Below are 27,977 nucleotides of genomic sequence, written 5' to 3'. Positions count from 1 at the left end.
TTGAACAAGTGGTGGTGGTTGTTGGTAACCCCCGCCCCCCCCCCCCCCCCCCAAAAAAAAACAAAAACAAAAACAAAAACAAAAAAACAAACAACACACCCTGAACTGTGGAAGTGTACCATTTATGGCAAATATACCCACACACACCAATGTGTGTATGTAATTCATCTAGACACAGGATGGACTGCTACAGATCAAATCATTTAATGACACCAGCCTGCTAACAGAGCCATACTTTAGAGTGTCCATCATCCTGTAACAGCCACAGTGAATCTGTAAATTCCTCTAGAACCAGACCTTCAGAGGGGGCACAGGGGCTTCTTTAGTATAGAGGCTCAGGAAAGGTGGGGGTTAAATTAGTTCAAGGTCTCTGCATGTCACTGGTGCCTTGGGCCTGTGCCGCTGTAGTGCTAAGGTACTGCCAGCTGAGGGCAGCGAGCACCATAGCAGCAGAAAGGTACATGGGCGACAGGTGGTGGGTCCTGGAGCGGAGGCTGGACTGCGACAGGGCGGACTTTTCACGGATTACAGCCAGGATGTGGAGCGTCTTTTCCCGAGACGGGTCGGTGAGGGACACCTTGTGTAATATCTGGAGAGAGAGAGAGCACATTCAGGACACCAATATGGTGGAAGCAGTAGAGAGAGACTGAGTTTAAAAAAAATAAATAAATAAAAATAACCCACCTCCTGGCTGTACTGGGAGATAATTGTCTGCACAGCACTCATATTGGTGGCTTCCATCATGAGAGTGACTGCCTGCCCTTTTCGGATCTTCACCACTCCCTGAAACACCATGGGGTTGTTGTAGCACGTTGACAGTGTAGCTATTGCCATCACCTGGTCAAGAGAGAAATGACATGTGAAGTGGAAGTGTTTGATCATTTCTCATGAGTCAGTATTCATTGGTCTCTCTATTTAAGCACAACATTTTCTATTGTTTATCACTTACAGAAAAAGTTATTATTAAAACAAAATATTAAAATGTTTCGCAAACATTTCGCAAATCAAAACATGTTCCAGTAAGACTGTAGGACATGGACAGAATAGTTTGTTTTCTGAGCTTGAAAAAAATAAAATAAAATAAAATAAAAAATGAACATGTTTAAATGTTAGGGTTTGCCATACCTGTGGAATGGCACAGAAATTAAAGACGCTCTGGTTGCGCAGGCGGGACAGGTAGGCAATAACATCCGGGACGTGACGCAGAGCATCAGTGACCAGCAGGTTGAGACAGGACAGCGCCGACTCCAGCTTCTCAGGCTGGGCCAAATCCTCAAGACGGCCTGCAAACTGGCTCCAAGCCTGCACACAGCATGTAACAGTGATTTTATTTATCTGTACTGGCACCAACCTTGGCTGGATTCTGTTCGTTATGTACTTCTTACAAGCCTTGAGCAAATCTCTTCAAATTTGGTACAAACACTTATCCCACAGACTCGAGAATACGTTGATTAGAGATTGGAGGCCAGGGTGAAAGCATGGCCACATGACTGTCCTTTTATTGTAAAACTGCAGGCTTCCTGAGGGACATCTGAAACTCTTCTTTGGAACATTGACCGCATTTGGTCCATTTTCTGTCAAGACAACCCAACACTACTATCATAATGTTGAGCTCCTGGCTCTGGAGAGGTCACTGTCCATGGCTGATAGCGTCCTCTGTGCGTTTTTCTATGCAGGTATGTTTTCAATCTGATGGAATTATGAATGCAGAAAAGTATCATCGATTTAGACAATTTCTCCAACACCGCTGGCTGAAGTTCAGCCCAAATCTTGGGGGCATGACTTTCATATACCGTTCACCTGCTGTAGATCATTTTTGGAGACCTGCTTCCTCTTCTGCCCTCCACTTGTCCAGTTTACAGTTTTAAGGACACACTACTAAAGATATGCCAAGTTTTCAGCTAATACCACTTAAAGAATCACTTTGTTAGTACAAAAATACCATTTAAAAAGCTGTTAAACTCTGGCATAGACTCAACTAAATAAATGGGAACAAACGATGCGCTTTTGCAACAGGCTAGTTACCAAATGCCCAAAGATACCATTTAAAATGGGTTATTTGCCAAGTTGATGGTTATTTGCAGACATCCCTTGAATTAGGTGGGTTTGTTTTGGGGTTATTGTTTTTTTTCCATGGGTCAGTGTTAAGTGGCTTAACAACAATAACAACAACACAAAATATCCTTTGAAAAAGGTCAAGGGCTGAGGCAAAATGAGTGAAAAAGCAGCCAATGTCCAAAGACAAATTCTGAAATACCTACAGAAACCCTGGAGAACTCTTGCTTCTGACCACTTTAAAAGGAAAGAAAGTCTGGGTCCTTGGAAGCAAAATATAAACAAATGATAGGTGCATCAAGATTTTTTTCATAGTACCACATTTTCTGGTGTCACAGTGATCTTAACCTTTGACCAACAACATAGATTTTCCTAAAGCCCAAGTAAAGGTTTGCACCAAATTCTCAGAAATGTCAGAAAGGCCTTCTGTAGCCAACACAAACAGACGTTTGTACAACATGAAAACACTACAAATAGGCCCACAGCTGTCACTAGTGTTAAGCATAAATAAATAAAACAAATTGAGAAAAAAAAAAGACATTACACAGTATAAAGCCCCTCCTGCATAGAAACAAATGTTACAAAGCACATTTTGTATTATGAATATGGCAGGTGTCTGTGAAGGTTCTCAGTCATCCAGGTCATCGTAGTCTAAGGAGCTTGGAAAGAAAAGCGTCTGGACTTTTTTAAGTTGCTTGAAATATGGCAGATATTGTTAAGTATTTATGACTGCACCAATGAGTTCAGTGGGAAATAGCATAATTCCTGGAAAATTGCCCCATTCATGTGAACATGGTCACAGCTAGATTAGAAACCCCTGGGCTGACGTATCGGGTTGATAACCTCCTTCGTGCGACTGCTCGGCCTGATTCGGGTAAGCAAACCCAGATAAGTGAAAGATATCTTGGGTATTCTAAACTTGCTTCGTAGTACCGGACCCTGGTCAGGCACACTGGTATTAGACAAGAGATTTTGTTTCTACCTCTTGTGGCCAGAAGGCACGTCCCTCTTGTGTGTCCTCTAGATAGTCTCGGATGATGTTAGTCTTTTGGAGAAACAGGCCCATGGAGTTCGCAAGTTCAGTGTCCCGCCCAACTTCAGGGTCCTCCAGCTGAGACGCAGAGAACAGCCGGGACAGGCCAATGCCGACTAGACCGGCAACATAGTGACAATACTGCACAAAAACAGAAAAACAAATCACAGCGCAGGACTTAAGAGAAACAAAATCCTGGCTTATGATGAAACATTCATATTATGTAATATTCAGAGCTGAATCATATAGCTACATGACAAGATTCTTTAGATTAAAAATCTCTTCTACAAGAGTGTCCTGGCCAAGAAAGACAGCAGTACAATCAGAGGAGTTTTATAAAACAGTAACACGAACACGCACGCACACTTCCATAAAGTAATTAAGTAAAGGCAATAAAAAAGAAATATATAAAACCGCTGTCTCAATAAATAATGAATAAATTAGTCAAAGCAAAATTGTCTACTGCCATAAATAAAGGAAACATTTAAAATCACCTTCCTTAAGTTCTGGTTGATTCTGCAGCTGATTTAAGAAGTAAGGAGCTGCAAATCTGAACGCTACTGTAGCTAATTCAATAAAATTTTAAGCTTACTATCTGCTTCTGAGCTGTACCAGTGAGTCAACAGCTAGTTTGTAGCTTTCACACCTCTGATAACATCCATTCCGTTTTTAATCAGAGTAATGACATTTTTTTCAAAATAAAAGGCTTTTATTTTGCCCTGTAATAATTCTTTTGGGTCGTTACTCCAGTAATTTTAGAACTTACTCCCCCCAACTCCAAGCAGTCATTTATGTAGTCATTATGGTGCTAGAACAACTAACAGAAGCATAACATTTACCTGGTCCCACTCCTTCATAGATCCCACTTTCTTCTCCAGGAATTCAGCCATTCCCACTCCCATACGGTGGCAGATATCCGAGATGACGTCTCTGTATTCCTGAGCGAGGTTTCTGAATTCCAGCGATATCTGGTTTTAGAGGACAAAGGTTATAGTTACCAATTAGTCACTGACTTAATTTGCCCAAACCTGCTAAATAACCCTTGAGAACCCACTGACCGTTGGGAAGTCTTCCAGGACCTGACGATCTTTCTCCTGGCTCTCCGTGAAGCACCACTCATCCTGGTACAGGAAGGTGTGGAAGTCATTGAGCATGGGAACCTTCTTGTCCAGAGGAATGGTCATGTCATCCTCCACTGTGTCCAGTGCACGCAGAACCAGGTAGAAAATGCAAACTGCATGTCTGGATCATAAACACAGCAAGGAGGATTTACACAATGATAAAGGTAGCAGGTATGTCAAGTGTCTATATGTGAAAAACTCCTGCATGGCCGCATCAAAGATATTTTTTATATTCCTATTAATACTACTTAACAATAAACTTTAAATGCAGAAAAAGAAAAGGTACATGGCAGCCTTCACCTCTGTGACCCTGAAAAGCCTGCAATGGAAACTTTAATTAACACCCATTTTATTTATGGAGAGTCTTTCAAGTACATAGAAACGTGGTTTGATATCACAAATTTATTTAAGATTCGTGTTTAATATCTGGCTCAAAATGAAAGAATTAAACTAGGGTTCATAAAAGGAATCAATGCCTGTCAGTCTGTCTTAGATTACAGGGATATTTCATCCCAAATAATGAATTGGGAAGGTCCTTGGTTTAAATCCACCATCTGGCTTGGGTTTGTCTATTCCCATGATCTTCCCGTGCCGTGTTTGCATGGGTTCTCTCCGGGTTCCTCCCACAGACCAAAGAAATGCATGTTAGATTAATTTGTGATTCCTTTATCCGCCATGGTATTTCGCTTCACATGATGCTGGTAACAACATCACACAGCCAGGACAAAAAAAGTCGTTCATACAAAAACCTAACATGTACTTTTTGAATGCATGGTCTGTTGTGACTTTTTACTGTAGGTTCACAGAAAACAATCATGTGGCTCCACTCCAAGGAGTTCCAAGCTCCTGGCATTGGTTGTAAAAGTGTGAATATGTATGTATGTGTGTATGTATATGAATTAACTAAAACTAAACGTGACCAAACATTTTAGCACCCAAACATTAAAAAATACATACAAATAATAGAAACTTTTTTTTTAGAACTTGGAACCCTAAAGCAGAATAAAACTATAGAGAAAATATCTTTAGTTTGAGTACTTGTTTATAAAGTTTGTCATCATAACTTGCCTGATGACGCTTTGGCGCTGTACTGTGGGTCAACTGCTCTCAGACTTTCTATTATTTTGTAATACTCATACTAAATGTTGCCTCCAGCATATGCCCTCCATACAACTATAGTTATAAAGACTAAAACTGACACTGAAACAAACGAATCACAACTAAACTAAGACATTCTGGAAATAAACACTAAACGGAATTAATAATACTAAAAACAAAATGTCAAAAGTCGACAAAAAAGAGAAACTTATGAGATAAATCAAAATTAAAATTATTTCTGGATTAAAAAGTGGGATTTTTTTTTTTAAAAGAGGGGGGGGGGGGCAACACCCTTTGTTTTGCTCTAAAGAAAACAAACCGTGTGCACGCACACACGTGTCCACACCTGGAGCCAGCTCCAGTAAAGTTTTACTCACCTCAACTCTCCGTCCAGCGCCTGAATCACAGCTGCAAAGCTGCGACTGGTTTGGTTCAGGTACAGGTAGCAGGTCCGCAGACTCTCAGTCATGGACTCCTGACAGGAGAGACAGAGGAAAGCTGTTTGTCGGTAGAAGCCTGCAGGTCTGAGGGCGCTGGAGGGTCGGGCGGCCTCCTGCAGGCCCCTCTCCCCGAGCCTCCACCCGTGCAGGAGGGAGCGTGGAGCGGACCCGCAGCCACGCGGAGCCACCGAGAGAGAGCGCTTGAACACGGACAGAGACAGCGGACACTTGCAGCAAGCTCCGGCCATACGAAAAACCGACAGCGAGAACGACCCTGCAGCTATGAAACCACACTATCCATGTTGACGCCACGCCTGTTGAGGAAGCGAAGTCCATGTAGAGGACAAGAGAGGTGACCAACGCTGTGTGGACGACGCTGCGTGGAGTTAAATAAGCGCCCCGCGGATCTTTAAGCACTTTAACCTTGAACCGTGACTGAGCATGGCCAGTGCGCAGCGTTTGTAGATCTCCTGTTATGAGCAGGCACACTCCTCCCACCCCTGCCCCCAAAACAACGCCAGCTGAAGTTCACTTTCATAACCTACTTCCCTAATGCCAAAAATGGGGGGGGAGTCCGATTTGGGTTTTTGCTGCACTCAAAGCCTTTTTTCGCTAAAAGTCAGCAGTGTTTTCTTTTTAAAGAAAGCACGCATTAGCTGCTATTTAGTTGTATCTCCATGCACGCATGCAGCTAGATAATGTTGGCTGTGCGCGATAAGCAAACAGTCAGTTGTGGGGTGTCGACTGCGACTGTGTGCCTTCATTGCAATAGAAAAACAAACCTTAGCAAGTTTGCATACTCCTCCCCCTGAAAAAAATCAGAAAACTGTATTTTGCTGACATCTGGTGGGAGACAGCGTGAAGGACGGGAAAATTCGTGACCTGCAAGTCTGTGATACTCCAGGAAAAAGATTTTTAAAACAAATATATGAAACGTATACTATAAAAAACGGACAACTCATTATAACCTTTATTTCTCTTTTTAATGTTTACATCGACTGTGCTCAGACATTACTGCACTTGTGCTGCTTTTGCACAACAATTTGGCTTTTAATACAATCAGATGACAGACTTGAGCTCTAACATTTGACATCTTGTGCAGGTTTGTTCCTCGGGTGCTTTAATCCAAATCTTAAATGAAGAATATCTTTACTGTGTGTGTGTTTTGTTTAAGTAATGCTGCCAAGCCGAGCACGAAGCCTCGTTGACAGGATGCAGTCTGCAGGCTCTCCGGGTCCTGCCTCTGGGTCACATTGGCGTTAAAACAGTGGGATTATCCGTCAAACACGCGCACAGCATCTCTCCCCACCGGTGCGCCCTCCAAGCTCATTATGTAAGGTAAATCCCAAGTCAATGGTCATCTCTGCCTGTGTGAGTAGACTGTGTGAGCGCAGATCTAATTTAACAAAGTCCAATTAGCTGTCTCTGTTTTCACCCGGATCGTTGGGAGCAAAACTAAGGACCGTGTTGCTCAGTTAGGTTTGAGGTGTAAAGTGCCAGATATGGCTATGTGCTTTTTGTTTTGGTTTGTTTTTTTTCCTCTGCGCAGACTCACTGTGATGATGCTCTGAAAAGAGGAACGGCTATCTGCTTTTTAATCCGCGCAACATCCTTTCTCTGCGTGTGGCTGATGTGTCAGTATTCAAACGAATCTATAAATTTGAGCTCAGAGTGCGTTTTCGACTAGATTTTACTCACATAATCCAACTTTGGCATGACGGCTCTGCATCCACCCATCTTAAATTTAAACAGGTTGAATATCTCCTCCGGGTGACCCAGCGACTTCAGGATGTCCATGTTACTTCAGGTGTTCAGCGGTTACTCTGGCAGACTGACAAGATGTAGCCCCATCAGATATTCGCGTCTCTGAGATGCGGCAGCACCACCAACATGAGCGAGGACACGGTTTGCGGCCGGGAGCCTCGTCAGATCAACGGAGCGTCTGATTGGCTGGCGAGTCATGGGCTTAGAGGTTAACGTCCAATGAGCGGCCAGAGTTACTGGTGTGATGCCCCGCCCCGCCCTGGGATGTCAGTGGAGCCCAGCTGCTGATTGGTCCGTTAGTTAATCAAGAAAGAAACTGTCTGCTCAATGAAATCGTGATAATCCCGGCCAGGTCTGATACCTGTTGACTGTTTATACACAGCAGCACCTTGTATGTTATAAAAACAGAGGCACTGGTGAGTCTTTTTAACCAGGAAGGAAGTGTTGTAGCTCCAGTTAAGGTTCTCGGGTACTTTTAAAGCTAGAGATCATTCTCACAGCTGCTCATCCAATGTGCAGGTTGGTTGGGAGTTTCCATCCCTCCTGAAATCCACAATCATCTCTTTCTGTTTTCTTGACACTGATGCAGAGATTGTTATCCCATGCATCAAATCATCAATCGCTTTACCCCCATCCTGCAGTCAGACTCATCATTGCTGGTGATACATCCCACCACTGTGAAGTTGGAGCATACTGAAACTACTGCGAATACAAAAAATGGACAAGGAAGCTGTCAGAAGATAAAAAAAAAAATCAAAATCCGACATTGCATTCGTGTTGAAAATATATTTCCCTGTCAATTAAACGACGTGCTTGTAAGGTCATTTGCTCATTTGCAGCTAACGAAGGCCGCAAAGTCCGTGCTAATCTGAACCGATTCATTGCCAAGTAGATCATCAACAGTTCAATAGAGGACACCTAATGGCCAAAGTCAAAACACGGTGAGCACACAGCCAAGTGTTTCTCTGCTCCTTTTTTAATTTAATATTTTTACATTCTCCCCTCATTTATAGCCTTTGTCTACAAACTAGACATATACAATGTATGTATATAATATATATTGTTGTGCGTCTGTGAAAGTTCTCAGTCATCCAGGTCATCGTAGTCAAAGGAGCTTGCAAAGAAAAGCGTCTGGACTTCTTTAAGTTACTTGAAGACGTTTCACCTCTCATCCGAGAGGCTTCTTCAGTTCTAAGGTCAAATGGTGGAGAGTCCCAGATATAACCCTAGTGGGAGTGTCCCCCCACAGAGGGAATTCTGATCATGCGAATTCTGACCTCAGGAATTCGCATGATAAGGTGGGGCCAGGTTTCACAATGAACCCACCCGAAACTCTGGCTGATTGGGACCCACACCCAGTTCCACACCTTGGCTCAGGCGATTAGAGGATCATCAGGGGGTCCTTTTGTCCCTCTGTGGGGGGACACTCCCACTAGGGTTATATCTGGGACTCTCCACCATTTGACCTTAGAACTGAAGAAGCTTCTCGGATGAGAGGTGAAACGTCTTCAAGTAACTTAAAGAAGTCCAGACGCTTTTCTTTGCAAGCTCCTTTGACTATATTGTTGTGCATATTTACAGCCAGCTGCCGACTGGCCTTCGGGTTAACCAAAAAATTTTTAAAGCCAAAATGAAACCAAAGAGAATCATGCCCCCCCCAAAAAAAAAAATCATGTGGCTAGACGGTATTAACAGGTATTAGTCAGTGACCACAACAACACCATCTAACCTCACTTAGCTTGTTTGTGTATGTGTGAGAAGTCGTTTCCTGATGCTTTAAAATCCCCGGTTCACTCTGTAACACATGCTCTGCCTGGTTGTTTTATATGTTAGTGCATCCCTCTGCATCAGTGTGAGCTGTAACTGGTGTATTCCAAGTTTTCAAAGTTGCTCCTGCACATTTTACATGCTTTGAAAACTAAGGCTCAGACAAGCTTGTCTGTCAGTCCCACACTTAACCTTTAACTGATTTCCTCTGTACCATTAAATGTTTATAATTATTAGGACAAAAACCTATTGCTGTTATTATTTTCAGTAATTATATTGTGCAAAGTTTCAAATAAATCCTTTACATTTGATATCTGTGTATGAACACTTTTAAAGTTTACTCTATATTAGATCTAAACCCTCCTTGCTGGCAGTGAAGGCCAGTTTCACTGCTAGCACCTGGCACCCTCGGAGGGGTTTTTATAAATATAGTTTATAAATCAAAATAGTTTGAAGTGATTTGACTGAAAACACTAATGCGATGCTGGACCGCGCGGAGGAAGGTGAGAAATCGACACATCAGTCTGCAGTTTGGGGAACTCAATGAGCGGAAGAAAAATTAGAGGGCTATGCGCTGTGTAGACCACAAGAGGAACACACAAACTTCTCAATGTTGCAGTGCTCACACAAGGGCCAGAGTGTCTTTGTCTATGACAGAATAATTCAGGCGGTATGAATTAAATCTCCTACATGACCAGAATGATGTAGAAAGGTGTCAGCTGAGTTAATTGTAGACTCGACTGAATACCGACTTATCCAAAATGTACCATGTATGGAGGAGCGAAATCTCCAGGAGAGCCAAAAATGTCTGAGTGTTATTACCAATATTAATCCCACCTGCCCTACCTCTGCTGTGTTCCAGAGTGTAAAGAGATGCAGCAACCGCTGATGTTTATGGTTACTTTCTCTTTGCAAAACTGGAAAACTGCTCCAAACTGCTGGAGTGGGACACAAAATAAGTAGGTTTAACACTTTCTAAGGGAGATGTCACCTGTATGGGTGAACACTGGGGCCTATATATGGACTGGAATGGCTCCAGTTTCTCTTGCTTTCTTAAAATTTCTTAAGATGACAATCAATTCATTACATCTAGAACCATATTACAAGACAAGATATGCAGTCAGTGTGAGAGGAATTTAATTTAATGTGAAAAATATACAACAAGACAAACAGCTTTTGTAGCCATATTACCAAGTTACCTGTAATTTGAGTTTTTGTATGTCATACTTGCTACTACTACTGTTCTTGTCTTCTTCTACTTGCATAATGTGTATGTGCACGCTGTGGACCATAAGCTTCACAATTTCATCTCTCTGTATACTTATATACAACTGGGATGACAATAAAGTTTGCTTTGACAGTTTGAAATGTGTCAGATCTTGAATGTTACGTCTCAAATGAAGATACACAGATTTCTTGAATGAGAACGCTGCAGTCTGGCACCTCTGGCTGTTGCAACGTGCACCATATGAGTTTACTGACCTTGATGATCTAAGACAGAACCAGGAAAGGACTTTTCACTTTACTTACTCTCTTCCTCGATTTTTTTAAGCTTTGGATTTTGCAAAAAATACTTTCTTCCATTAAACTCGGAAGCTTTAAAACTAACAAGTTGTATGAGCGGCCTGATAGCTGAGTACAAAGAGTAAAGGCCAAAATCTATCAGCAAAAAAAGAAAGAAAAAATCCCCCCAAAATTAAATGAATAATCTTGACAGGCGCTCAACATGACCATATTTCCCCAGTCTTGGCTCATTTACACTGGCTTCCAATATGTTGTAGAATTGATTTTAAGATTTTATTGCTTGTTTTTGAATCTCTAAATGGATTAGCTCCGTCATACCTTTATGATCTGTTAACTAAAAATACTCCTAATAGAACTCATGTCAGCTGATAAGTTGCTTCTAGTTGTCCCTAGAAGCAGGCTAAAAAAAAACAGAGGAGACCAGGCCTTTGCGATTGCTGCACCCAAACTTTGGAACAGTCTGCCTCTTGAAATTAGGATCTCTCCAACACTTGACATTTTTAAAATTAGTTTGAAAACACATTTTTACTCTGAAGCTTTTAATTGTGACAGAGTTTTGTTTTGTTCTTTTTGTGTGTTTGATCTACTTTTTACTTTTTTACTATGTACAGCACTTTGGTCAACCTGTGTTGTTTTTGAAAGTGCTTATAAATAAATTGATTGATTGACTGATTGATTGAATATTTTAAAAAAAAGTCTTCTAAAACACAGTTAGAAAAGCGCCACACATAAAAGAGCACATATGCAAATTAGTTCTAAAAAAAAATCAAGTTGCCTGTACTCACTTACCTCCGTCAACTGAAACCACAGGAAGGAAAACACCTAGAAGACAGATTAAAAATACAAATACAAAATGTGTCAGCGTTGTTTAAAATTACAGAGTGAAAAGCACCACACAGCTGTTTTAACTGAAATATATCATACATGGGAGCAGATGACATAAATAACTCTGTCCTTTTATGAGGAAAGACTCCTGAGGGCTGATGTTTAATAAAAGAAGCAGCTCTTCAGCAGTGTTTAGGTCATAGCCGCAAAGACCTGAGTATTACTGGAAGGAGGAGCTACGTAGTGACAAATGACAGCCTGGGTGAAAAAATGTAGTGCAACAGATCAGGTTATGAGGCTTTATCTGTCTGGAGATCCTAAATTAAGACAGAGCCTGGCAAAGCAGGGTTATAAGTTTGGCCGAGGTAAGAAGACTGGATGGATTTTCCCATGTAAGTAAACTCTGAAAAAACACTGAAACAAAACATAAAGGGGAGGATGGTGGTATATTACGTGTGACTAAGGTTGGCTTTAGACTCTACACTGAAATATCTGCTTAGTTCTTTAGTCTTCCAGATGCTCAGTTTGAGGGGCAGTGATTTCCTCAACAGTATTCATCAGAGTCCTTGTGCACTACTTTCTGGCAATATGAATCTGATCGCATGCTTTCATCCAGGTTTAGGCAGTTTTGTAAGAAGAAATGTTTGGCCTGCCTGAGAACTCAGTGGCACAGACAACAGAGGGAAAGGTCAGTCTCCACAGCCTGTAAGGCTGAAGCAATACTGACTGAAGAAGAGCTGCATTAACACTGGCTGCACAATGTGAAATAGTTTCCACGTGTTGCAATAAGACGATCACAAATTGTTGTGTGTATTTGTTTTGTTTTAGGCAATAGTGAACCAAATGTAGTCACACAAGTAGTTCAATAATATGTTACCTGCGGGAAATGAAGAGTTATTGAGTCAAGTAGTGTCTGTTTAGTTAACTACTTAATGTGACCACATAATACAGGTCGGTTTATCCAACAATATCAGCTATAGCTGGTACAGTTTGATAATAAATATATCCAGTGTGTTATCCTGCTGGAAGCAGCCATCACAAGATCAGTACACTGTGGGCTTAAAGGGATGGTAATGGTTAACAACAAAATTCAGGCAGTCTGTGGCTTTTAAATGTTGCTAAATTGGTACTAAGGGGCCCGAAGTGTGCCAGTAAAATATTTGCCCACACCATCAGCACCACCCTGAACCATTGATACAAGGTGCGAGTGATCCATGTGTCCGTGTAGTCCGGAATTCTTATCCTACTATCAGAGTCCGCAGACCAGGCAACATGTTTCCAATCTTCTGTCGTGCAGTTTCGGTAAGCAGGTGTGAAATGTGGACTCGGTTTCTTGTTCTTAGCTGACGGGAGTGGAACCTGGTGTGGTCTTATGCTGTTGATGAAGCCCATCTGTTTCAAGGTGCTGTGCATTCAAGGACACTTATATGATTTACTGTTGCCTTCCTATCAACTCAGCGCAGTCTAGCCGTTCTCCTCTGACCTCTGACATCAACAAGACTTTTTCACACAACTATTTTCTCTTTTTCTGACTGTTCACTGTAAACATTGGAGATTTTTGTGTGGGAAAATCCCAGCAGCAGTTTCCAAAATATTCAGCTGAGCTCTTTTGGCACCAACAACCATCTCATGTTCCTAAACCAGGTCACTTAAATCACCTTTCTTTGCCATTCTGATTCTCAGCTTGAACGTCAGCATGTTCTCTCAACCATGTCTACATGTCTAAATACTGAGTTGCTGCCATGTGCTTGGCTGACTGGATATTAGTGGTGGGAGTATTTAACAAGCGTACCTAATGAAGTGGCGGTGATTTTAGTACTTTAACTACTTCTAGTGTGGCATAATTAATAATTGTTAATATAGTTTTCTAAACACAACATTTAGGTTAGAAAAGTTATTTTTATTGTTATGTATTATTAGTTATTATCATGTTATTATTGGTATTTATTCATTTATTAGAGTTTAGGACATTTAACTTAAGTTAACTGTTTGTTTTAATTGAGCCCCTGTCTAGGGCAAATATGTAGGCTAGGTCATAAGTGGACTTGCTTCACTAAGAAATCATCACAGCAAGTGTCTTACAAGTTTTAGCTCTTCATCAGTACCACACACAGCCCCCATAAAACTACAAATGTCCTTAAAAGAACCGAGGTTTAACATCGTCATTGTCCGGCTTTTGTGTGAAATTTATTAATAATGGATATATTTGCATCACAGGACAAGCTGTGGTCACCCCTGGACACGTGAAGCCTGTGCAACTAGAAGGACCAATCTCCTCTTGGAGCTGACATCATCCTGGGCTAACGCACAGCAATCTGGGATGAAAGTTTTGGAGTATCTAAAATTGAATCAAGCCACAAATCATTTTTTACACAATGACTCAGTGAACAGTAATTTTTTACAGTTTCACCACGACATCACTGATGAATGCTGTGAAGACGACAAACAGCATTCTTGGGCAGTAATTGAAAGACAGGAGGAGATTATCATGTACGGGCCTTATTATCCTAACTATAGCAGTAGAGAACATAGTGAGGACCTCGTTATCAGCCAAACCCAGGAACTTCTGGAGTCAGAGAGTTTCTTTGAAGATGTAAAGGTCTACATCTTCACTGTGAACAGCCCATGTTTGGCAAGATATGCCAACCCGTGCATGCTGAACCTGGTTCATAAGGCTCTGGAGTGGTGGAATGCACTTGGAGTGAAGACTCATATTGGCCATATGAAGTGCTTGGGCTTTAAAGGAACCAGAGAAAATCTGTTTCAGGGTGTTAACTACAAACAGGTGGAATGCGTAAATCAAACTGTGGACTACGAGAGTTATGTTAAAGCAGCTGAAATGAGCACCGATCTTAATCTTTTGTGTGAAACTGTGTTTTCTCTTCTTAAGCGCTTGCTGGGGCCTCAACAAGAAAACATCCACTTTGCAGCCACCATGCAGAAGCAGGACAGGAAGACTTATTTTAAAAGCATGCGTTCTATATTTGAAAGCAAACCAGCGCATGAGAAAAAAAAAAATCCTGACTCAGAGGGTGAAGGCACTGATCGACTCTGCAGAAGTTCTGCTTTCTATGAGCTTTAGAAAGAGGGCGTGTTTTTGCACTTGGTTACACATTTAGCTCACAAGCGTGTGATGCTGGCCTCGAGGATATAATGAGACTTGCGTTTCAGCAGTGTTGGAGGGACTTGGTACAGGACAAGTTTGCAGAGGTCATCAGAGAAAAGTTGACAGAGGACTTTAACCACTGTGCCCTTCAGCTTTTTATCAAAAACACCTTGAACATCACAGAGCAATTTTTACAAATTGGGAAATTAAGAGGACTCAAAGGCTCCGCTGCTTTTGAGAAGAAGTTATTGTAAGACACTGGCATTAGAAACAGAATGAATTCCACCACCTTTGCATACCGTTTGCATTATGTCAAAATGCTGTGTCTTTATTAGTGTCTTTGTCTACAATATGTCACAGATCATACTGGAGTGGAGTTTTTACATAGAAGCAGTAGCAATATCCTACATTTACAATGGTTGCCTCCATGCTTTTAGAAAGCAAATTGAAGTAATGCTAACATACTGTACAGTTAATCCTTTATACAGCTTATTGGTCAGTCCTTATATAGTAGATGGTAATCCGATGATGACGGTGATGATAGTGATGTGGTTTAGCGCTAAACCTTTTAATTAAAGTCCAGTGGTTGCATGCCTGTGCATCTGTCAGCAGGGGGAGCTATGTGGCCTCCACATCACAATCATCACGTGCACTCTTCCTGCGCAGGTAGTTTATCATGTGTTGTAAGAGATGCCAATACTGACGTGTATTTTTCATACTTTGAATGGAAGAAAGTGATAAGGAGCTGTTATTATTGCACTGAGTAGTAGATCGTGTAGCGATCGGATAACTGGCACTGGGGAGTGATGGATCCCATAAAGTAAGTTTAGGGGGGAATAGTCATTCAAGGGTTAGATTGGCTAATTACACACTTGCCTTTTAACTGCAGATTCTTGCCAGCAGAAATACCGATCTGCCAATGACAAAACATACTGTTGTGCAAGATGGCCCACTGTCGTGGATCCCTGGGACACTCTATATAACCTGTTTTATATTTGCTTTACCTTCTATTGCAGTTCGAAAAGAGTATAACAGATTGCTCATTGTTTCAGTTTGCTGAATTTAACCAGCATAGAAACACTGAATAGTTTGCATCTGCTGCAATCTTATTACATTACAACTGAACTACAAAAAAGTACTCTAAAGTACTTTAATTAAACCTGCAAACCCTAAAAAGCACTGTACTTTCCCCAAAACAGCGTGCCAGTTTCTTTGAATGAACCTAAGGGAAGATTTTATCCCACACAGTTAAAAAAAAAAAATCAAAGCTTTAAGCACCATGAAGAAAAATGTGTAGAAAGTCTACTGTTGAATTGCCTTGATACAACCAGTGGAAAGTGATCAACTCTACTATATTTCTGGTTCTTTTATATACATGTATCTGAGCTGGCCTTTAAATACACTTTCTGTAAACCTGGTGGTGCAACTTTTTACATTAAGTTTAAAAATTGTGATTTTTTTAAAACATTTTTTTGTGTATTTTAATTTTTTTCCTTTTTGGCAAAATATCCACAATCATATGCAAATCAAAAAAAATGTTAATTTAAAAAAAAATGACTATAACTATTATTGTCATGTATTATGTTACAGTATTTATCTGTCGAGGAGGGTGACGAAAAGTTTTCTGTCGTGTTACTGAGTGAATCTAGTCACTGCTCTTCTTTCAGATTTCTATGACAAAGTCCATTCAAGTCCTTGTTTGCTCTGAGTTCACACACAGTGTGTGCAGCACTGTAAGACCTCGTTTCTTCTGTAGTAGCTCCCAGATTTCTGTTCCTGCACTGACAACGCTGCACAGCGGGCAGGAAACAGATGGTCTGAACCCAGAGTCGGTCAGGAGAGTTTAATAGGTATTCTGTGGTTAGGTAGGTTTTTGAGATGTTGAGTTGTAGGTTTTTCTAAGCCAGGATTAGGCTGTTCCAGGGTTCAGCTTTGGAGCCAGAGGACCCGTTGTGCCCCCCAGGGGACATCTTCAGGGGAATGGGGCCTCCTTGAGTTGCCATGTAGGCTGGCAAAGCAGAAATCTGGAGATATAATGGAGAAGGTGATGAGAAGTGGAATTTTTGCCATCTTTCTGTTCACTTCCCACTACCTCCCTACCTCTGAGTGACACGTGGTTAGGGAAGCATTGATTTTTACACTAATGTCTACCAAAAATCTGAGTTTATCGTAAATTTCTTGAACGTAAATGTCCTTCGAGATTTCGCCATTGAGGTGTCTCACCTGTGCATGTGAGCTGTGATGTGTGTACAAGCTGTGATTTTCTGGCTCCGTCTTTATCTGGCGAGTCTCCTCTGCAGTGGTGGTAGTGGTGGAGGTGGTGGAGGCGCGGGGAGTGCTGCTGGGTGTAATCGGAGCCCCCTCATTGCCTGGTGTCCCTGCAGGGTACAGCACAGGTGAGGTTACAGATGTTGTACACATGTGATCCGTCCTTGATACGTAAACCTGTATCACATTTGCACTGATAAATCTAAAAACGTTTATTTCTTCGGTTTGAAAGTACAAAGGACAACAGGTGACAGCAGAAAATTATCACTCTAATGTAGAACACAGGGGAGAAACGACATTTACGGCTCTGCTCCTGCTTGCTCTTAAATATAAACACAAATATAATCAAGTGTGTTTTTGAAGCCCACCAGTTTGGGATTTATTGAGGTTCTTAGGTTTGCGTTTGCGGGTCTGGATCCCCTCTTTCTTCATAGCCAAAGGTCGAGGGACCTGTCGAGACACAAAGACAAAGAAAGAACCTTAAAGAAAACGCAGGCTGTATTAATATACATTTAACAATCATAAAGGCTGGAAAACTGTTTTTAAGGCAAGAGTTGATCACTGACTTGATGCAGTTTCTTAATGTCTTTTCATTTAGATGTTCTGCATCAATTTTTATTTTGCAAAGCATCATATGTGCAAGTTTAAGACAAAGTTAGAGGCAAGGCTGAGATGGTTTGGACATGTGTAGAGGAGGGATAGTGGAGCTGCCAGGAAGACCACGGAAGAAGTGTGACAGAAGAAGATACAGGGATAGGTTGAGATGGATGCAGATGATCGGCTGGAGCGACCCCGAAAGGAAGCACCCGAAAGAAGAAGGAGAGTGCAAGAGTTCTCCCATTGTTCTCTCTCTTACCCCGTGGAGTTTCATGTAGAGCCCACAGGCATTGCAGACCGGCTCTCCCTCTGCGTTTCGTCGCCACAGGGTGGTGGTGGTGGTGTGACAGTTGGTGCAGGACAGGCCCACCCTCCTCGAGGCAGACTGCCACAGATAAAACATGTCGGTCGTCAGTGGAGTGACATTTAGCAAAGAGATGAAAGCATCGGTTTTACAGGACTTGCTAAAGGAGAAGATGAAATCGTGGGTGACCAACCAGCCGTCTCTGGGGTTTGATAAGGGGTCTGTTGATGCCGTTCATCTTATGGTACAGCCCGCAGGCGTTACACAGGTAGTGACCGGTACCGTCTCGCCTCCAGAGGGGGGTTGACATCGCTCCGCAGTTCACGCACTCTCGGCCCTCAGCGAAGTCATCAAACAAATCTGATAAGAGATGACAAATATAAGCCAAAAAGTTCTTTTTCTTGAGATGGGGCCACTGGTCATTTCTAACCTTTTGTAAGTAAAATGCAAAATATGAGTGTACTGTATGATCTGAAGTAACACTCAAACATTACTGGAACAGTTATGCTACAATACTTCTTAGAGAAATTAACCTCCAGCCGCTCTGATACCACAAACAGAAATCCATTGCTTTCCTGTACATTCAGACCCTGACAGTGATCAAGCAGTGCAGTGGCATTCATGCACCAGCAGGAGGTGCAGGCTGGATCCACTCAGGGGCCCACACAACCGCAACCTGGAATCCTTCCTTAGCTCGCAACCCCCTCACCCCCACCCCCATGAGATAAAAGCTGGCTGGAAATAAAGATGGAATAGACCTCAGTCCTACTGAAATGTCTATCATACCTCTTCCTCCTTTACTTTCTCACTTAGCGTGACATCTGATAAATGTGATAAATGTAATCTTCACTCTCTCATCTGGCACATAACAAAGTGTCTCCCAAGAACCTCTTAACTATTTGGGATAGGAGACATCAATCTTTGGAGTAGAGGTGGGAACACTACTAGTCCTTCTTCATATTTCAGCAATGCCACCACCAGCACGAGCTGTAATCTAAAATACGTGTCAGGTCTTAGAGCACCTTGATAAACAGCAGAAAACAGCAACGTATTAACTGTGGACGTCCCGTTCGAATCCTAATGTGTTTTAATCACACACACTTCGCCGTGCATAATTGCTCTTCTTCAGATAGCGTAAATCTGGCCCACATGTGTTCCTCCCTCGCCGCGCTGTGCAACCGGACAGGCAGTTGCACACGTGCAGGCCTCCTCAAGGCTGAGAGCCAAACAGACACGGCAGGGCGAGCTAACCTTGAGCGAGGCAGCAATTGTAGCCAACACAACGCAGCAACATGAGACAATACACAAAAGAAATATCTAAATGGAAGTTTTCATGCCCACTGTTTATATGTCAGCGTTTATCATAGTGCGGTTAAAAAAACCCAGACACAAATGCTTTAGGAGGCCAGGAGTGAAAATAGAAATACAGAGTGTACATGGTGTCAGCTGTCACAAGGAAAAGGCTATAGTCAGCAAGATAATGATTGTATCTGTAAACTTATTTTTAACATTAAAAGATCTAACTTTAATAGAATGAGTATTTTCCTGGGATTTTACACTTTTGCATTTTGGGAAACCAGATTAATTAATCAGATTATCATTTAAGTCATAAATCTTTCTGAAATTTCAATGAAACCTCAATTAAGAAAAGTGATTTAACTCAACATGCTGGCAAACACAGCGTGATTAGCTACTATAAGAAACAATAATAATTATAATAATGTACTGCTGTAAATTAACAGTTCAATTTTCAGCAATGGAGGAATTTTACTAGGGTACATACTGTACTAAGTATTCCACTAAAGTTTTCTGATTTAAATTGTGATTTTAAAGTTTTTTTTAAAAAAGATTTTTTTTTAAAATGTAAAAAAAAGGGGCCAGCATGCGAAATAGGACACATTGTTACACATTATCCAACAACACTGTTTAATTGGCCCCATGAGTGAAAGAATGAAAAGAGTAAACATGCCTGAATGCAACATAATAAAATATTTGTATTAAAATATCACCTCTTTCAGGGTTTATTTTTGATACCTTATGTAAGCCTTCAATTTGTTCTTTTTTTACCTTGTTGTTCTTGCTTTACCTAGTAAAATACATTTTATTATATTCATATTAATATTTTATTAATGCATATTAATTATTACAATTTAACCTGATTTTAGGGGTACTTTGTCAGATTTTACTTTAATAGAATTTTTGTATTTTTTTTTCCATGTTGTTCATACAAATTTCATCTAAACTGCTTTCATGACTTCCAGGAATTTATCAGAGTCATAACATAGATATTAGAATCTGAAATTCGATTAATTATGCTGTCCTTAAGTTGAAAAGTTATCCCTCCCTCTCAATCTAATTAAACTTGAAAGGATTGTTCAATTTAAGCATAAATAAATCCATGCATTGTATCCCACACTCAATAAATGCCAATATTGTTGTTTTCTACAATCAGCATATTTATGGTTTGTAATTTTAACACGACCATAATAGCTTTGCTCAAAAGACAAAACTAAAGTGAATGTAGTTGTTCCATTTGAAGATCAAAACTGATTTTAGTTTAGTGCCCTCACATCCATTCAAGCTAAATGTCACTGAGCATTTCTGTGCGTTGATTATTGAATGAATTCTGATTAGATTTTATTTCCTCTTTTCCATCTTTACGGAACAAATGAGGGAGTTTCCCTTTCCCCAGAACAATGAGCTTTCGGCAGCTGACTGAAAGCCTTTTAATCAAACACAGAGACTTGATTGAATTTGTTGAGATTGCACAACAGTGAGGTGTTACTGAAAACGCTTGTAAACCAAATCAGTGAGTGAACACAGGGGTCTTTGTGATGAGTGTGATTGTAATAAGATGAAGAGCTCAGTTTGGATCAATGCTGTCATCTCTCTTTTTTAGAGATAATTTGAGAGATGCTTTTTTTTTTTTCTTTCTCCATGTAACTGTTGAGGGTCAGGGGTGGGGAGGGGGTATGTGGCAGATGGAAACTGTACATGCTATTTAGAAATGAGGAAGTAATGAGCTGTTAATCAGCTGTGAATAATAACTGATGTGGTGAAGAATGAGCAATAACGACTGGTTACTTCTGAGGATACTGAACTGGAAAAGGGGCCAGTTGCGCACGTTTGAATTAAAAGATGTTGCCCACCATCATTCTGCAAAAGTTCAGAAACTTTAGATGTAGGGGGGGGGGGGGGGGGGAGACAGTTTAAACAAACACGGTGCTTATTGGTGATGCAGACTATGCAAAACGTGAGCCACACGAAATCTGACAGCCTAAGCAAAATGAATGTGTTGTGAAATCTCTGTCATCCATATGGTTCAGAGTACACTGCAGGCTGCAGCTACAGGCCAAAATCACATCCAGTACATAAAGGTATATGTATATATGTGTGTGTGTGTGTGTGTGTGTGTATATATATATATATATATATATATATATATATATATATATATATATATATATATATATATATATATATATATATATATATATATAATCGTGAAAGACTTATTTAATAAATGATTGATGATATGTGACATCCAAAAGGCCACAGTCAAACACAGCTCATAAACCACGAATGGTGTTATCAATTCCACTTGTGTTAAATATTCATTTCAATCTTACCAATAGTATTGCTCAGATTCATTCATAACTAATAGATAGCATGTTTTCTATATGTTGTTTATGTTAAACTATTGTAAGTCTAACTTTGGGTGTTTGAATTGAGCCTGATGAGTGCTCATATACATATATATATGTATATAGTTAGATATAGATATATATAGGGATTTAGAGACGTGTGCCACACATTTAAAACGGCTTATAAAAACGTATTATTAATTTTGTTGAATTATTATAGATATATAACTGTGTGGATTTGCACTCAAATGCATCTCAATTTAGGTTGTGTGAAAATGTTCATTTGTGATCAGCATAAATGTAAAAACTTGAACTTTTAGAAGATTTTCCCGAAGTCTATATAATTGTATATCTTTATAAACTACCAGAAATTGTACGTTAAATATGAGTAAAAACATATATTCTTGTTCATGGTGTTAATGTTTTAAAATTCAGTTACCCTTTCTTTAAAATCACAATCTGCCCCTTTACAACCGCGTAAAAGTAACAAAATGGAGCCAAAATTGATGTTGACCATTAATAATTGATGTATTTTTTTTAGTTTCGCCGATTAACTCTTATTAATTCCAACTTTTAATCTCTAAATGAAACAAATAATTGTGTTCTCCCTTTTGTAATCCATTTCATTTGTGCGTTTTTCCTTCTTAAAATACTGAAACACTGTATTTGTGTAAAAGTGTATTTTATTTTCTCACCTATGTTAGGGTGTCTTGTTGTCCCAGGAGGAGCGCCAGTTTGGAGACCGTGGAGAACCGGACTGTCGAAGGGGGACGCCGGCCACGTTCCGCCCACGTTAGGGCTCATGTAGGCCGAATAAGGGTTGTGATACGACCCGCTCAGACCGCGAGCGCTGTAGTGATCCCTACCGTTAGCGGAGATGTTCAGCGGGCTTGTGTAAGAAACTGCCGTCTCCCGAGCCGTGGCCACCCCGGAGGACAGAGGCGGGCTGGTGGAGAAAGTGAAGCGCGGAGACACCGGGGAGTGGTTGTATGAGGGCACCGAGTCTGCGCCCGGCTGTGCCCACGCAGAGTGGCTCGACGCCGGGCTGCTCTGCTGCGACGCACCGGGCGCCTGAAGGTAAGGAAGCGCAGGAATCATGGGTGTGACGACCCGGGTGGTGGGGACATAAACCGGAGAGGTGCCCGCCGAGGTGTTATGAAGAAATCCGGCCTCGTATGAAGAGGGTCCGTGGTTGCTTGTCATTATGCCCTGGTACATATCCTCACCTTGAAGCTGGACATCCGCGTCGGTAGCAGGTATAAAGGCTGTGTGGATGCGGTTACGCACGGAACTACTGCGAGTTACCGCAAAACATCTGGTTTAAAGCAGCTCGCGAAGCTGGCTTAAGTCAGGCTACTTGTTCAGATCTGATCAAGTCAAGCAAAACAGCGCAACACTCAGAGAAGTGAAAATAAACGCATTAGTGGACACACAAGAGAGGAGGAGGAGTGACAGACCCTGTGATCAAGATCCAGCTGTCATTATCTCTCTCTCTCTCTCTCTCTCTCTCTCTCTCTCTTTCTCTCTCTCTTTCTCTCTCAACCTTTTTGCCAAAATCAAATCCAAACATTTTTGCTAATGACGTTTCCAAAACTGCACAGTATTTATTTCATGGATTCCAGATAAGATAGGCCTATCACATGGATTTGGCGAAGGCCGAGCACTTTTTTGGGGGGTCTATTTTCTTTCTGACCTATTATCTTTTGTTTAGTGGTGATTTTAAAAAAATGTTGCTGTTTTTAAATGTTGCATTTTAATGTAATAAAACATAAATATAAATAAAGACTTTCAAGTCTCCAAGGGAGTTGGAGACTCGCTACTTCACGTCGATCTTATTGGAGTCGAGCGGTTTCTTTTTCTGTCCTTATCGATTTTAAAACATCGCTATAAAATCATTTTTAGCGCTAGCACAAAATATCCAAATACTTTTTTTTATTAAAATAAAACCTGGCTGAACTCATTTAACGCCGAGTTTTTAATTGCTGTTTTATTATTTATTTTTCGCTTATCTGAAATGAAGAATCGGGAATCTAAAGATCTAAACTTTGTGTTTCTTTTTTTAAATGTTTTTTAAATCTATCAGATTTCAATTCTCGATTTTAGTCTTCTTTTTTGTTCTGTAATTATTCTGTGTGCTTTGATTTTTATATTTTATTGGCTATTATTAAATATTTTTTACATCTGATAATTTCTCTCTCTCGCTCTCTATAAAATAAAATAAAATAAAACAAATAAAGTAAAACTGGAGGCAGAGATATTGGTGTTATTGTTCTAATAATGTTTTATAATTATGATTAGCAACTTTTTTTCTGGTAATTCGAAGCGTCTTTTTTTAAGGTTAATATCCGTTATTTACGACAGTTAAAAGTGCACACGCATCAGGCTATAACCTGTTGGAGGACGCATATATGTACATAGATGCGTAGGGATATTGCCTGTAAATAAATGAGCTGTGATCTGCAGGGGTCCCACGGGCCATTTATTCATTCGTGTTTTCGTCACAGCACTTCTCCACAGCCAGAAATGATTTTTCCTTTGTTATGTGTTTTCATATTATTATTATTTTTGTTTTGACAAAATGAAGAATTGCGCTACTTTAGTCGGAAGTGTCCGGCGGCTGTTGTCCTCTCCAGGACAGATTTATACCTGTCATCAACACCAGTAAACCTAAACACACGAGGCCATTTCATTGTGCAGCCACTTCCCACTGACATCCCCTCACTGAATTATGTACTTCTACAGAGTGTGTGTGTGTGTGTGTGTGTGTGTGTGTGTGTGTGTGTGTGTGTGTGTGTGTGTGTGTTTAAAGAGACCAGGGATTCTGCTGTATGATGTGTAGTTTAAGCAATTATTAACTGTGGTTATTCATAATAATTCATGATGAATGAACCAATAAAACTATCCGTTTGGTATGCAAATCAGTGCTTATTCTTAGAATTAATTGGCCTGGCTGTAATGAATTGAAAATACCCTATTAATATTCATGAGAACATAATCGATCTATCAGTCTGTGCATAAAGCATGAATAATAACCTCTAACCTTCGTACTTTAGTATCGATTCCCCCCCTTTTTCTTGAACAAAGTCAAGGCAAACAGTGCAATATTGCTTGAGTGGAAACGGGCAACTGTCATCAATGTGTAACCATAGGCTGATAACAGAGCCACCAATTGCTGGCTAATAATATCTGGGCGTGGGTCTGTTAACCTTAGAAAGCATAAAGTAGCGCCAAAGTTGATTCATGAAAGAGACGCTTCGAGTTTTACAGCTCCAGTCACAGCGTGGAAGTTCGTTTTGTGACGCAAAATTTCTCCGTTCGCGTTTTTCGAGCTGGAGGCGAAGAAAGTGGAAAATTTCTGACGGTTGGTTGGCGGGAAAAAAAACCGCAAAAAATATGTTGGTGTCGTTCTTCTTTAAAGTTGCTTCCAGCCGCAGCATAATCAGGCAAAATGTGAGGTAAAAAGTTTAGAAAAATACAGAAAAAGCGACGTTCATTCTTTTTCTGCTGTTATTGGAGAGTACAGTGTGTGTTTTGATTGGTGTGTTTGCATATGCCAAGCTGAAGCACTGACAGTGACAGAGGCCAGAGCTCGTGTAAACTGTGTGTGTGTGTTTATAACAATGATTCTGTGCAACCGTGTGTTTCCCAGTGTGTGTTTGCTGTCAGTGTGTATGAATGAAGAGGTGTTGGGTGAGGGACTAGATAGAGATGCTGGTATGTGTTGGACAGCAGCAGACTGTTGCTGAGGAAGGTGTGTGTGTGTGTGTATGAGTGCGTGTGTGTGTGTCTGAACCAGGCACCAGGAAAAGTGTCCCCGTCTTGGCTGGGGCCACGACTCAATCATTCGGGGGTCGGTGACTTATTTTGGCCCTTCTTCCTCACACACGCAAACACGCACACACACACAGACACACACACCGAGGGTATGGTAGACTTCTGGCTCCAGGAAGAACACTTCAAATGGAAAGGCAGGAAAACACAGGAGGAGGAACGATATGAGGCCAGTGAAACACACACAGAGACGTCACTCAGCTGAAATTCTCGGTATTCCTCATGGGCATTTTGGTTAGCAGAAAACGTCTTCTTCTTTTTGTTTGTCAGAAGGGCTTTCATCTGTTCAGCATCTGTTCCTGAAGACGTCAGCTGTTTGTCTTGTTTTATCTGATGCACAGTAATGAGATAACAATAATGATGACAGTGCAGATCAATAGAGGTTTAGGTCTACCTTTGCTGTCACTTGAGAAACCCTCATGTCGTCTCCAAAGTTTAAATTTAACAAGTGTCTCCAGGAAGAAAACAATTCAGAATTTCAGCGTTTTTTCCCAGCGTTGGCTTTTTGAATGCAGTGTAGCCTGTAATTAATTGTGATCGGGACTCATCCTCACCGGTGGCGTTTTTGTTTGGACAGAAAATGTGGGAGGCATTATCCTTCTTTCTTTTGCCAATTATTTATGGGTATGGCTATGAATTTTTGTAACTGCAGAATCCTCCAAACCAAACAACCAAACTGACGCGAAAGCTCCGCTCTCTCCAATGTCTTCCACCTCCTCCCACGGCTCATCATCTGCAAACAGAACATTTTTTATGATATTTGCGTAATTCAAATGTTTTTCATGTTTTGCGTTTTTGTGTTTTATTCAAATTCATATCTGGGTATCGTCACATCGCTTGCTTTTGTTTCTACTTTCCGTTATGGTCATTGTCATGTGCATTGTAAGGCAAATCCCTTGCACCACTGTAGGTGTAAACCTGGCAGTAAAACATATTCAGATTGATTCAATGTCACACTGAAAGATCAAAACTGGATTTTTGGAATATTTGTGGTGTTTTTACCGATGCCTCCAGTAGAATAAACTCACACATATGTGTCTAATGCCACATGCAAATCACAGTTTTAGTGAAAATGTTTCATTTCTTTAGTAAATTAAGCTTTTTGTCAGGGTTTTAAAACAGTATAATGTGATAAAAACACACACAAACTCCCAGTCAACATTTTTCTTTCATATTTACTGCTTATTTTTATGAACGAGTGCAATTTCCTTGTGCAGTCATTCTTGTAAGTGTGTAAATGTCCAAGTGTGTGTGTTCAAGTGTTAATCTAAGGTGTCTGTGTTGTTCTTGTGGATTAAGTGTGTTTGCACAGGTAAGGTCAGAGAGTTACTCTGGGGAGACACAAGTTTTCCCAGCGGGACACCTGGGCTTCAGCAATGCAGTCGTCTCTCTCTCTCACACACACACACACATGCACATTCTCGCACCATCTATGAGGAGTGTGTTTTGGAATAAATTATTAACTCCTTGCAGGTTCTCATATGTGTGACAGACTCGAGTGCTGAATTGGACTCTCGATTCACGTAGCTTGAAGAGCAGCGCAAACACGTCGCACAACACTCAGTTATGCATGATAAGAATTCAATTATCAAAACGCTCTTTTGTCCCAATGACTTCCACTGTTTGTAAAACTACTTCACCCGCAGAGGTTTGATCGTTGCTCTGATGCTTATGCACGTACTTGAAATTCTGCTCCTTGGGGTTATAGCCTGCTGTTGAAGCTATAGATCAATTCTGTAAGCGATCGCATCCAAAACAGACAGTTAACTGCTGTTAGCCATCACAAAAAACATAGTGGGGTGCCCTGTGTCACTGAGAGAGTGTGTGCATGCATTAGCAAGTGTATTTTTAGCAGTGAAGACCAAGGGATCCCAGGACCTCTCCCTGTGATAAGCAGTGGCCAAAGTCCGCTGGCTAGCAAAGGCCTAAAGAGCAAATAGGGAACACACACGCACACACAATGTTTAATACACTCATACATGGGGCTTAGTTGCAGTGTGATGTTACAGGCAGAGGGAAAACCTGTTTGTTTGAATGCGAGGGGCAAGTTAGGGGCAAGAAGAAGGTTAGGTAAAGGTGAAGCGACATCATCAAAACAATGGCGTTGTTTTGGTGTTGATGAAGGGTTCGTGCAGAGTTCATGGAGAGATGGCTAAAGAGGTGTAAGGTGTGGGCAAAATGGCACTGAAAGAGGCTTGAGATCAAGAGGAGAAATATTCACAACATAAGCGGGCAAAGTCTTTATCAGTGCCTAAAAACTGGCTGCACCTGTCAGTCAAAGGCAGGCGTCCCCCAACCACCTCCCTCCACCCAATCTCTGGAAACACCGTAAGAGAAAATAAAAACACAATGAGGAAGCAAGAGGGAAAAAAGGTCCCTCAATCCAGAGGCTGTCATAGTGCATATTGCCTGATAACAGCAGGAATATTTCTGTTTGGACAAAGAGAGGAGGGGTGGCAGTGGTGGAGGAGGAGGAGAAAGGTTTAACAAATTGGGTAAGGCTGAGAAGGAAGAAAAAATGTTGAAAATAGATGGAGAAAGAGAGTGGGAATGTTGGAGAGGAGAAGGGAGATGCCACCAGACAGGAGGCGCACTGGAAA

General features: G+C 41.0%; 2 protein-coding genes and 1 pseudogene across 4 annotated transcripts; 1 reads left to right on the top strand and 2 right to left on the bottom strand.

Moving 5' to 3' along the window:
• Positions 1-103: 103 nt before the first annotated feature.
• fdft1 (farnesyl-diphosphate farnesyltransferase 1) lies at positions 104-7,677 on the bottom strand. Of its 2 annotated transcripts, XM_087852171.1 has the most exons (8): positions 7,446-7,677; positions 5,685-5,782; positions 4,147-4,330; positions 3,928-4,056; positions 3,038-3,229; positions 1,126-1,302; positions 685-837; positions 104-589 (listed from the first exon to the last, which is right to left on the bottom strand). In XM_087852171.1, exons 1-8 carry the CDS (start codon positions 7,542-7,544, stop codon positions 362-364), a joined length of 1,260 nt encoding a protein of 419 aa, XP_087708297.1. In that variant the 5' UTR covers positions 7,545-7,677; the 3' UTR covers positions 104-361. The 2 variants fall into 2 exon arrangements, with proteins under 2 accessions (XP_087708297.1, XP_087708296.1); XM_087852170.1 differs by lacking the exon at positions 7,446-7,677 and having other exon boundaries at positions 5,685-7,419.
• Positions 7,678-13,947: 6,270 nt separating this feature from the next.
• On the top strand, positions 13,948-14,987 carry LOC118454666 (uncharacterized; annotated as a pseudogene).
• A 37-nt stretch (positions 14,988-15,024) lies between these two features.
• gata4 (GATA binding protein 4) lies at positions 15,025-22,993 on the bottom strand. 2 transcript variants are annotated; one of them, XM_006797104.3, is made up of 6 exons: positions 22,242-22,993; positions 18,096-18,262; positions 17,858-17,983; positions 17,370-17,451; positions 16,957-17,111; positions 15,025-16,757 (listed from the first exon to the last, which is right to left on the bottom strand). In XM_006797104.3, the coding sequence occupies exons 1-6, from the start codon at positions 22,762-22,764 to the stop codon at positions 16,632-16,634; spliced, it is 1,179 nt and encodes a 392-aa protein (XP_006797167.2). In that variant the 5' UTR covers positions 22,765-22,993; the 3' UTR covers positions 15,025-16,631. The 2 variants fall into 2 exon arrangements, with proteins under 2 accessions (XP_006797167.2, XP_087708514.1); XM_087852388.1 differs by lacking the exon at positions 15,025-16,757 and having other exon boundaries at positions 16,773-17,111.
• Between the last annotated feature and the right edge of the window lie 4,984 nt (positions 22,994-27,977).

Source organism: Neolamprologus brichardi, chromosome 15, assembly GCF_056152115.1.
Source record: "Neolamprologus brichardi isolate AB-2024 chromosome 15, ASM5615211v1, whole genome shotgun sequence".
NCBI classification, from domain to species: domain Eukaryota; kingdom Metazoa; phylum Chordata; class Actinopteri; order Cichliformes; family Cichlidae; genus Neolamprologus; species Neolamprologus brichardi.
This window is presented reverse-complemented; position numbering and strand designations above follow the sequence as displayed.

Bases quoted from the DNA above. Each gene is read 5' to 3' on its own strand.
- fdft1 (XM_087852170.1), bottom strand. From the start codon at position 5,995: ATGGCCGGAGCTTGCTGCAAGTGTCCGCTGTCTCTGTCCGTGTTCAAG. The intron at 4,057-4,146 runs GTCAGTGGGTTC...CTCTAAAACCAG, and splicing joins TCCTGGAAGACTTCCCAACG to ATATCGCTGGAATTCAGAAA. The intron at 590-684 runs GTGGGTTATTTT...CTCTCTCTCCAG, and splicing joins TCTCCCAGTACAGCCAGGAG to ATATTACACAAGGTGTCCCT.
- gata4 (XM_087852388.1), bottom strand. From the start codon at position 22,764: ATGTACCAGGGCATAATGACAAGCAACCACGGACCCTCTTCATACGAG. The intron at 17,984-18,095 runs GTTGGTCACCCA...TATCTGTGGCAG, and splicing joins TCAAACCCCAGAGACGGCTG to TCTGCCTCGAGGAGGGTGGG. The intron at 17,112-17,369 runs GTGGGCTTCAAA...TGTACCCTGCAG, and splicing joins CCTCAATAAATCCCAAACTG to GGACACCAGGCAATGAGGGG.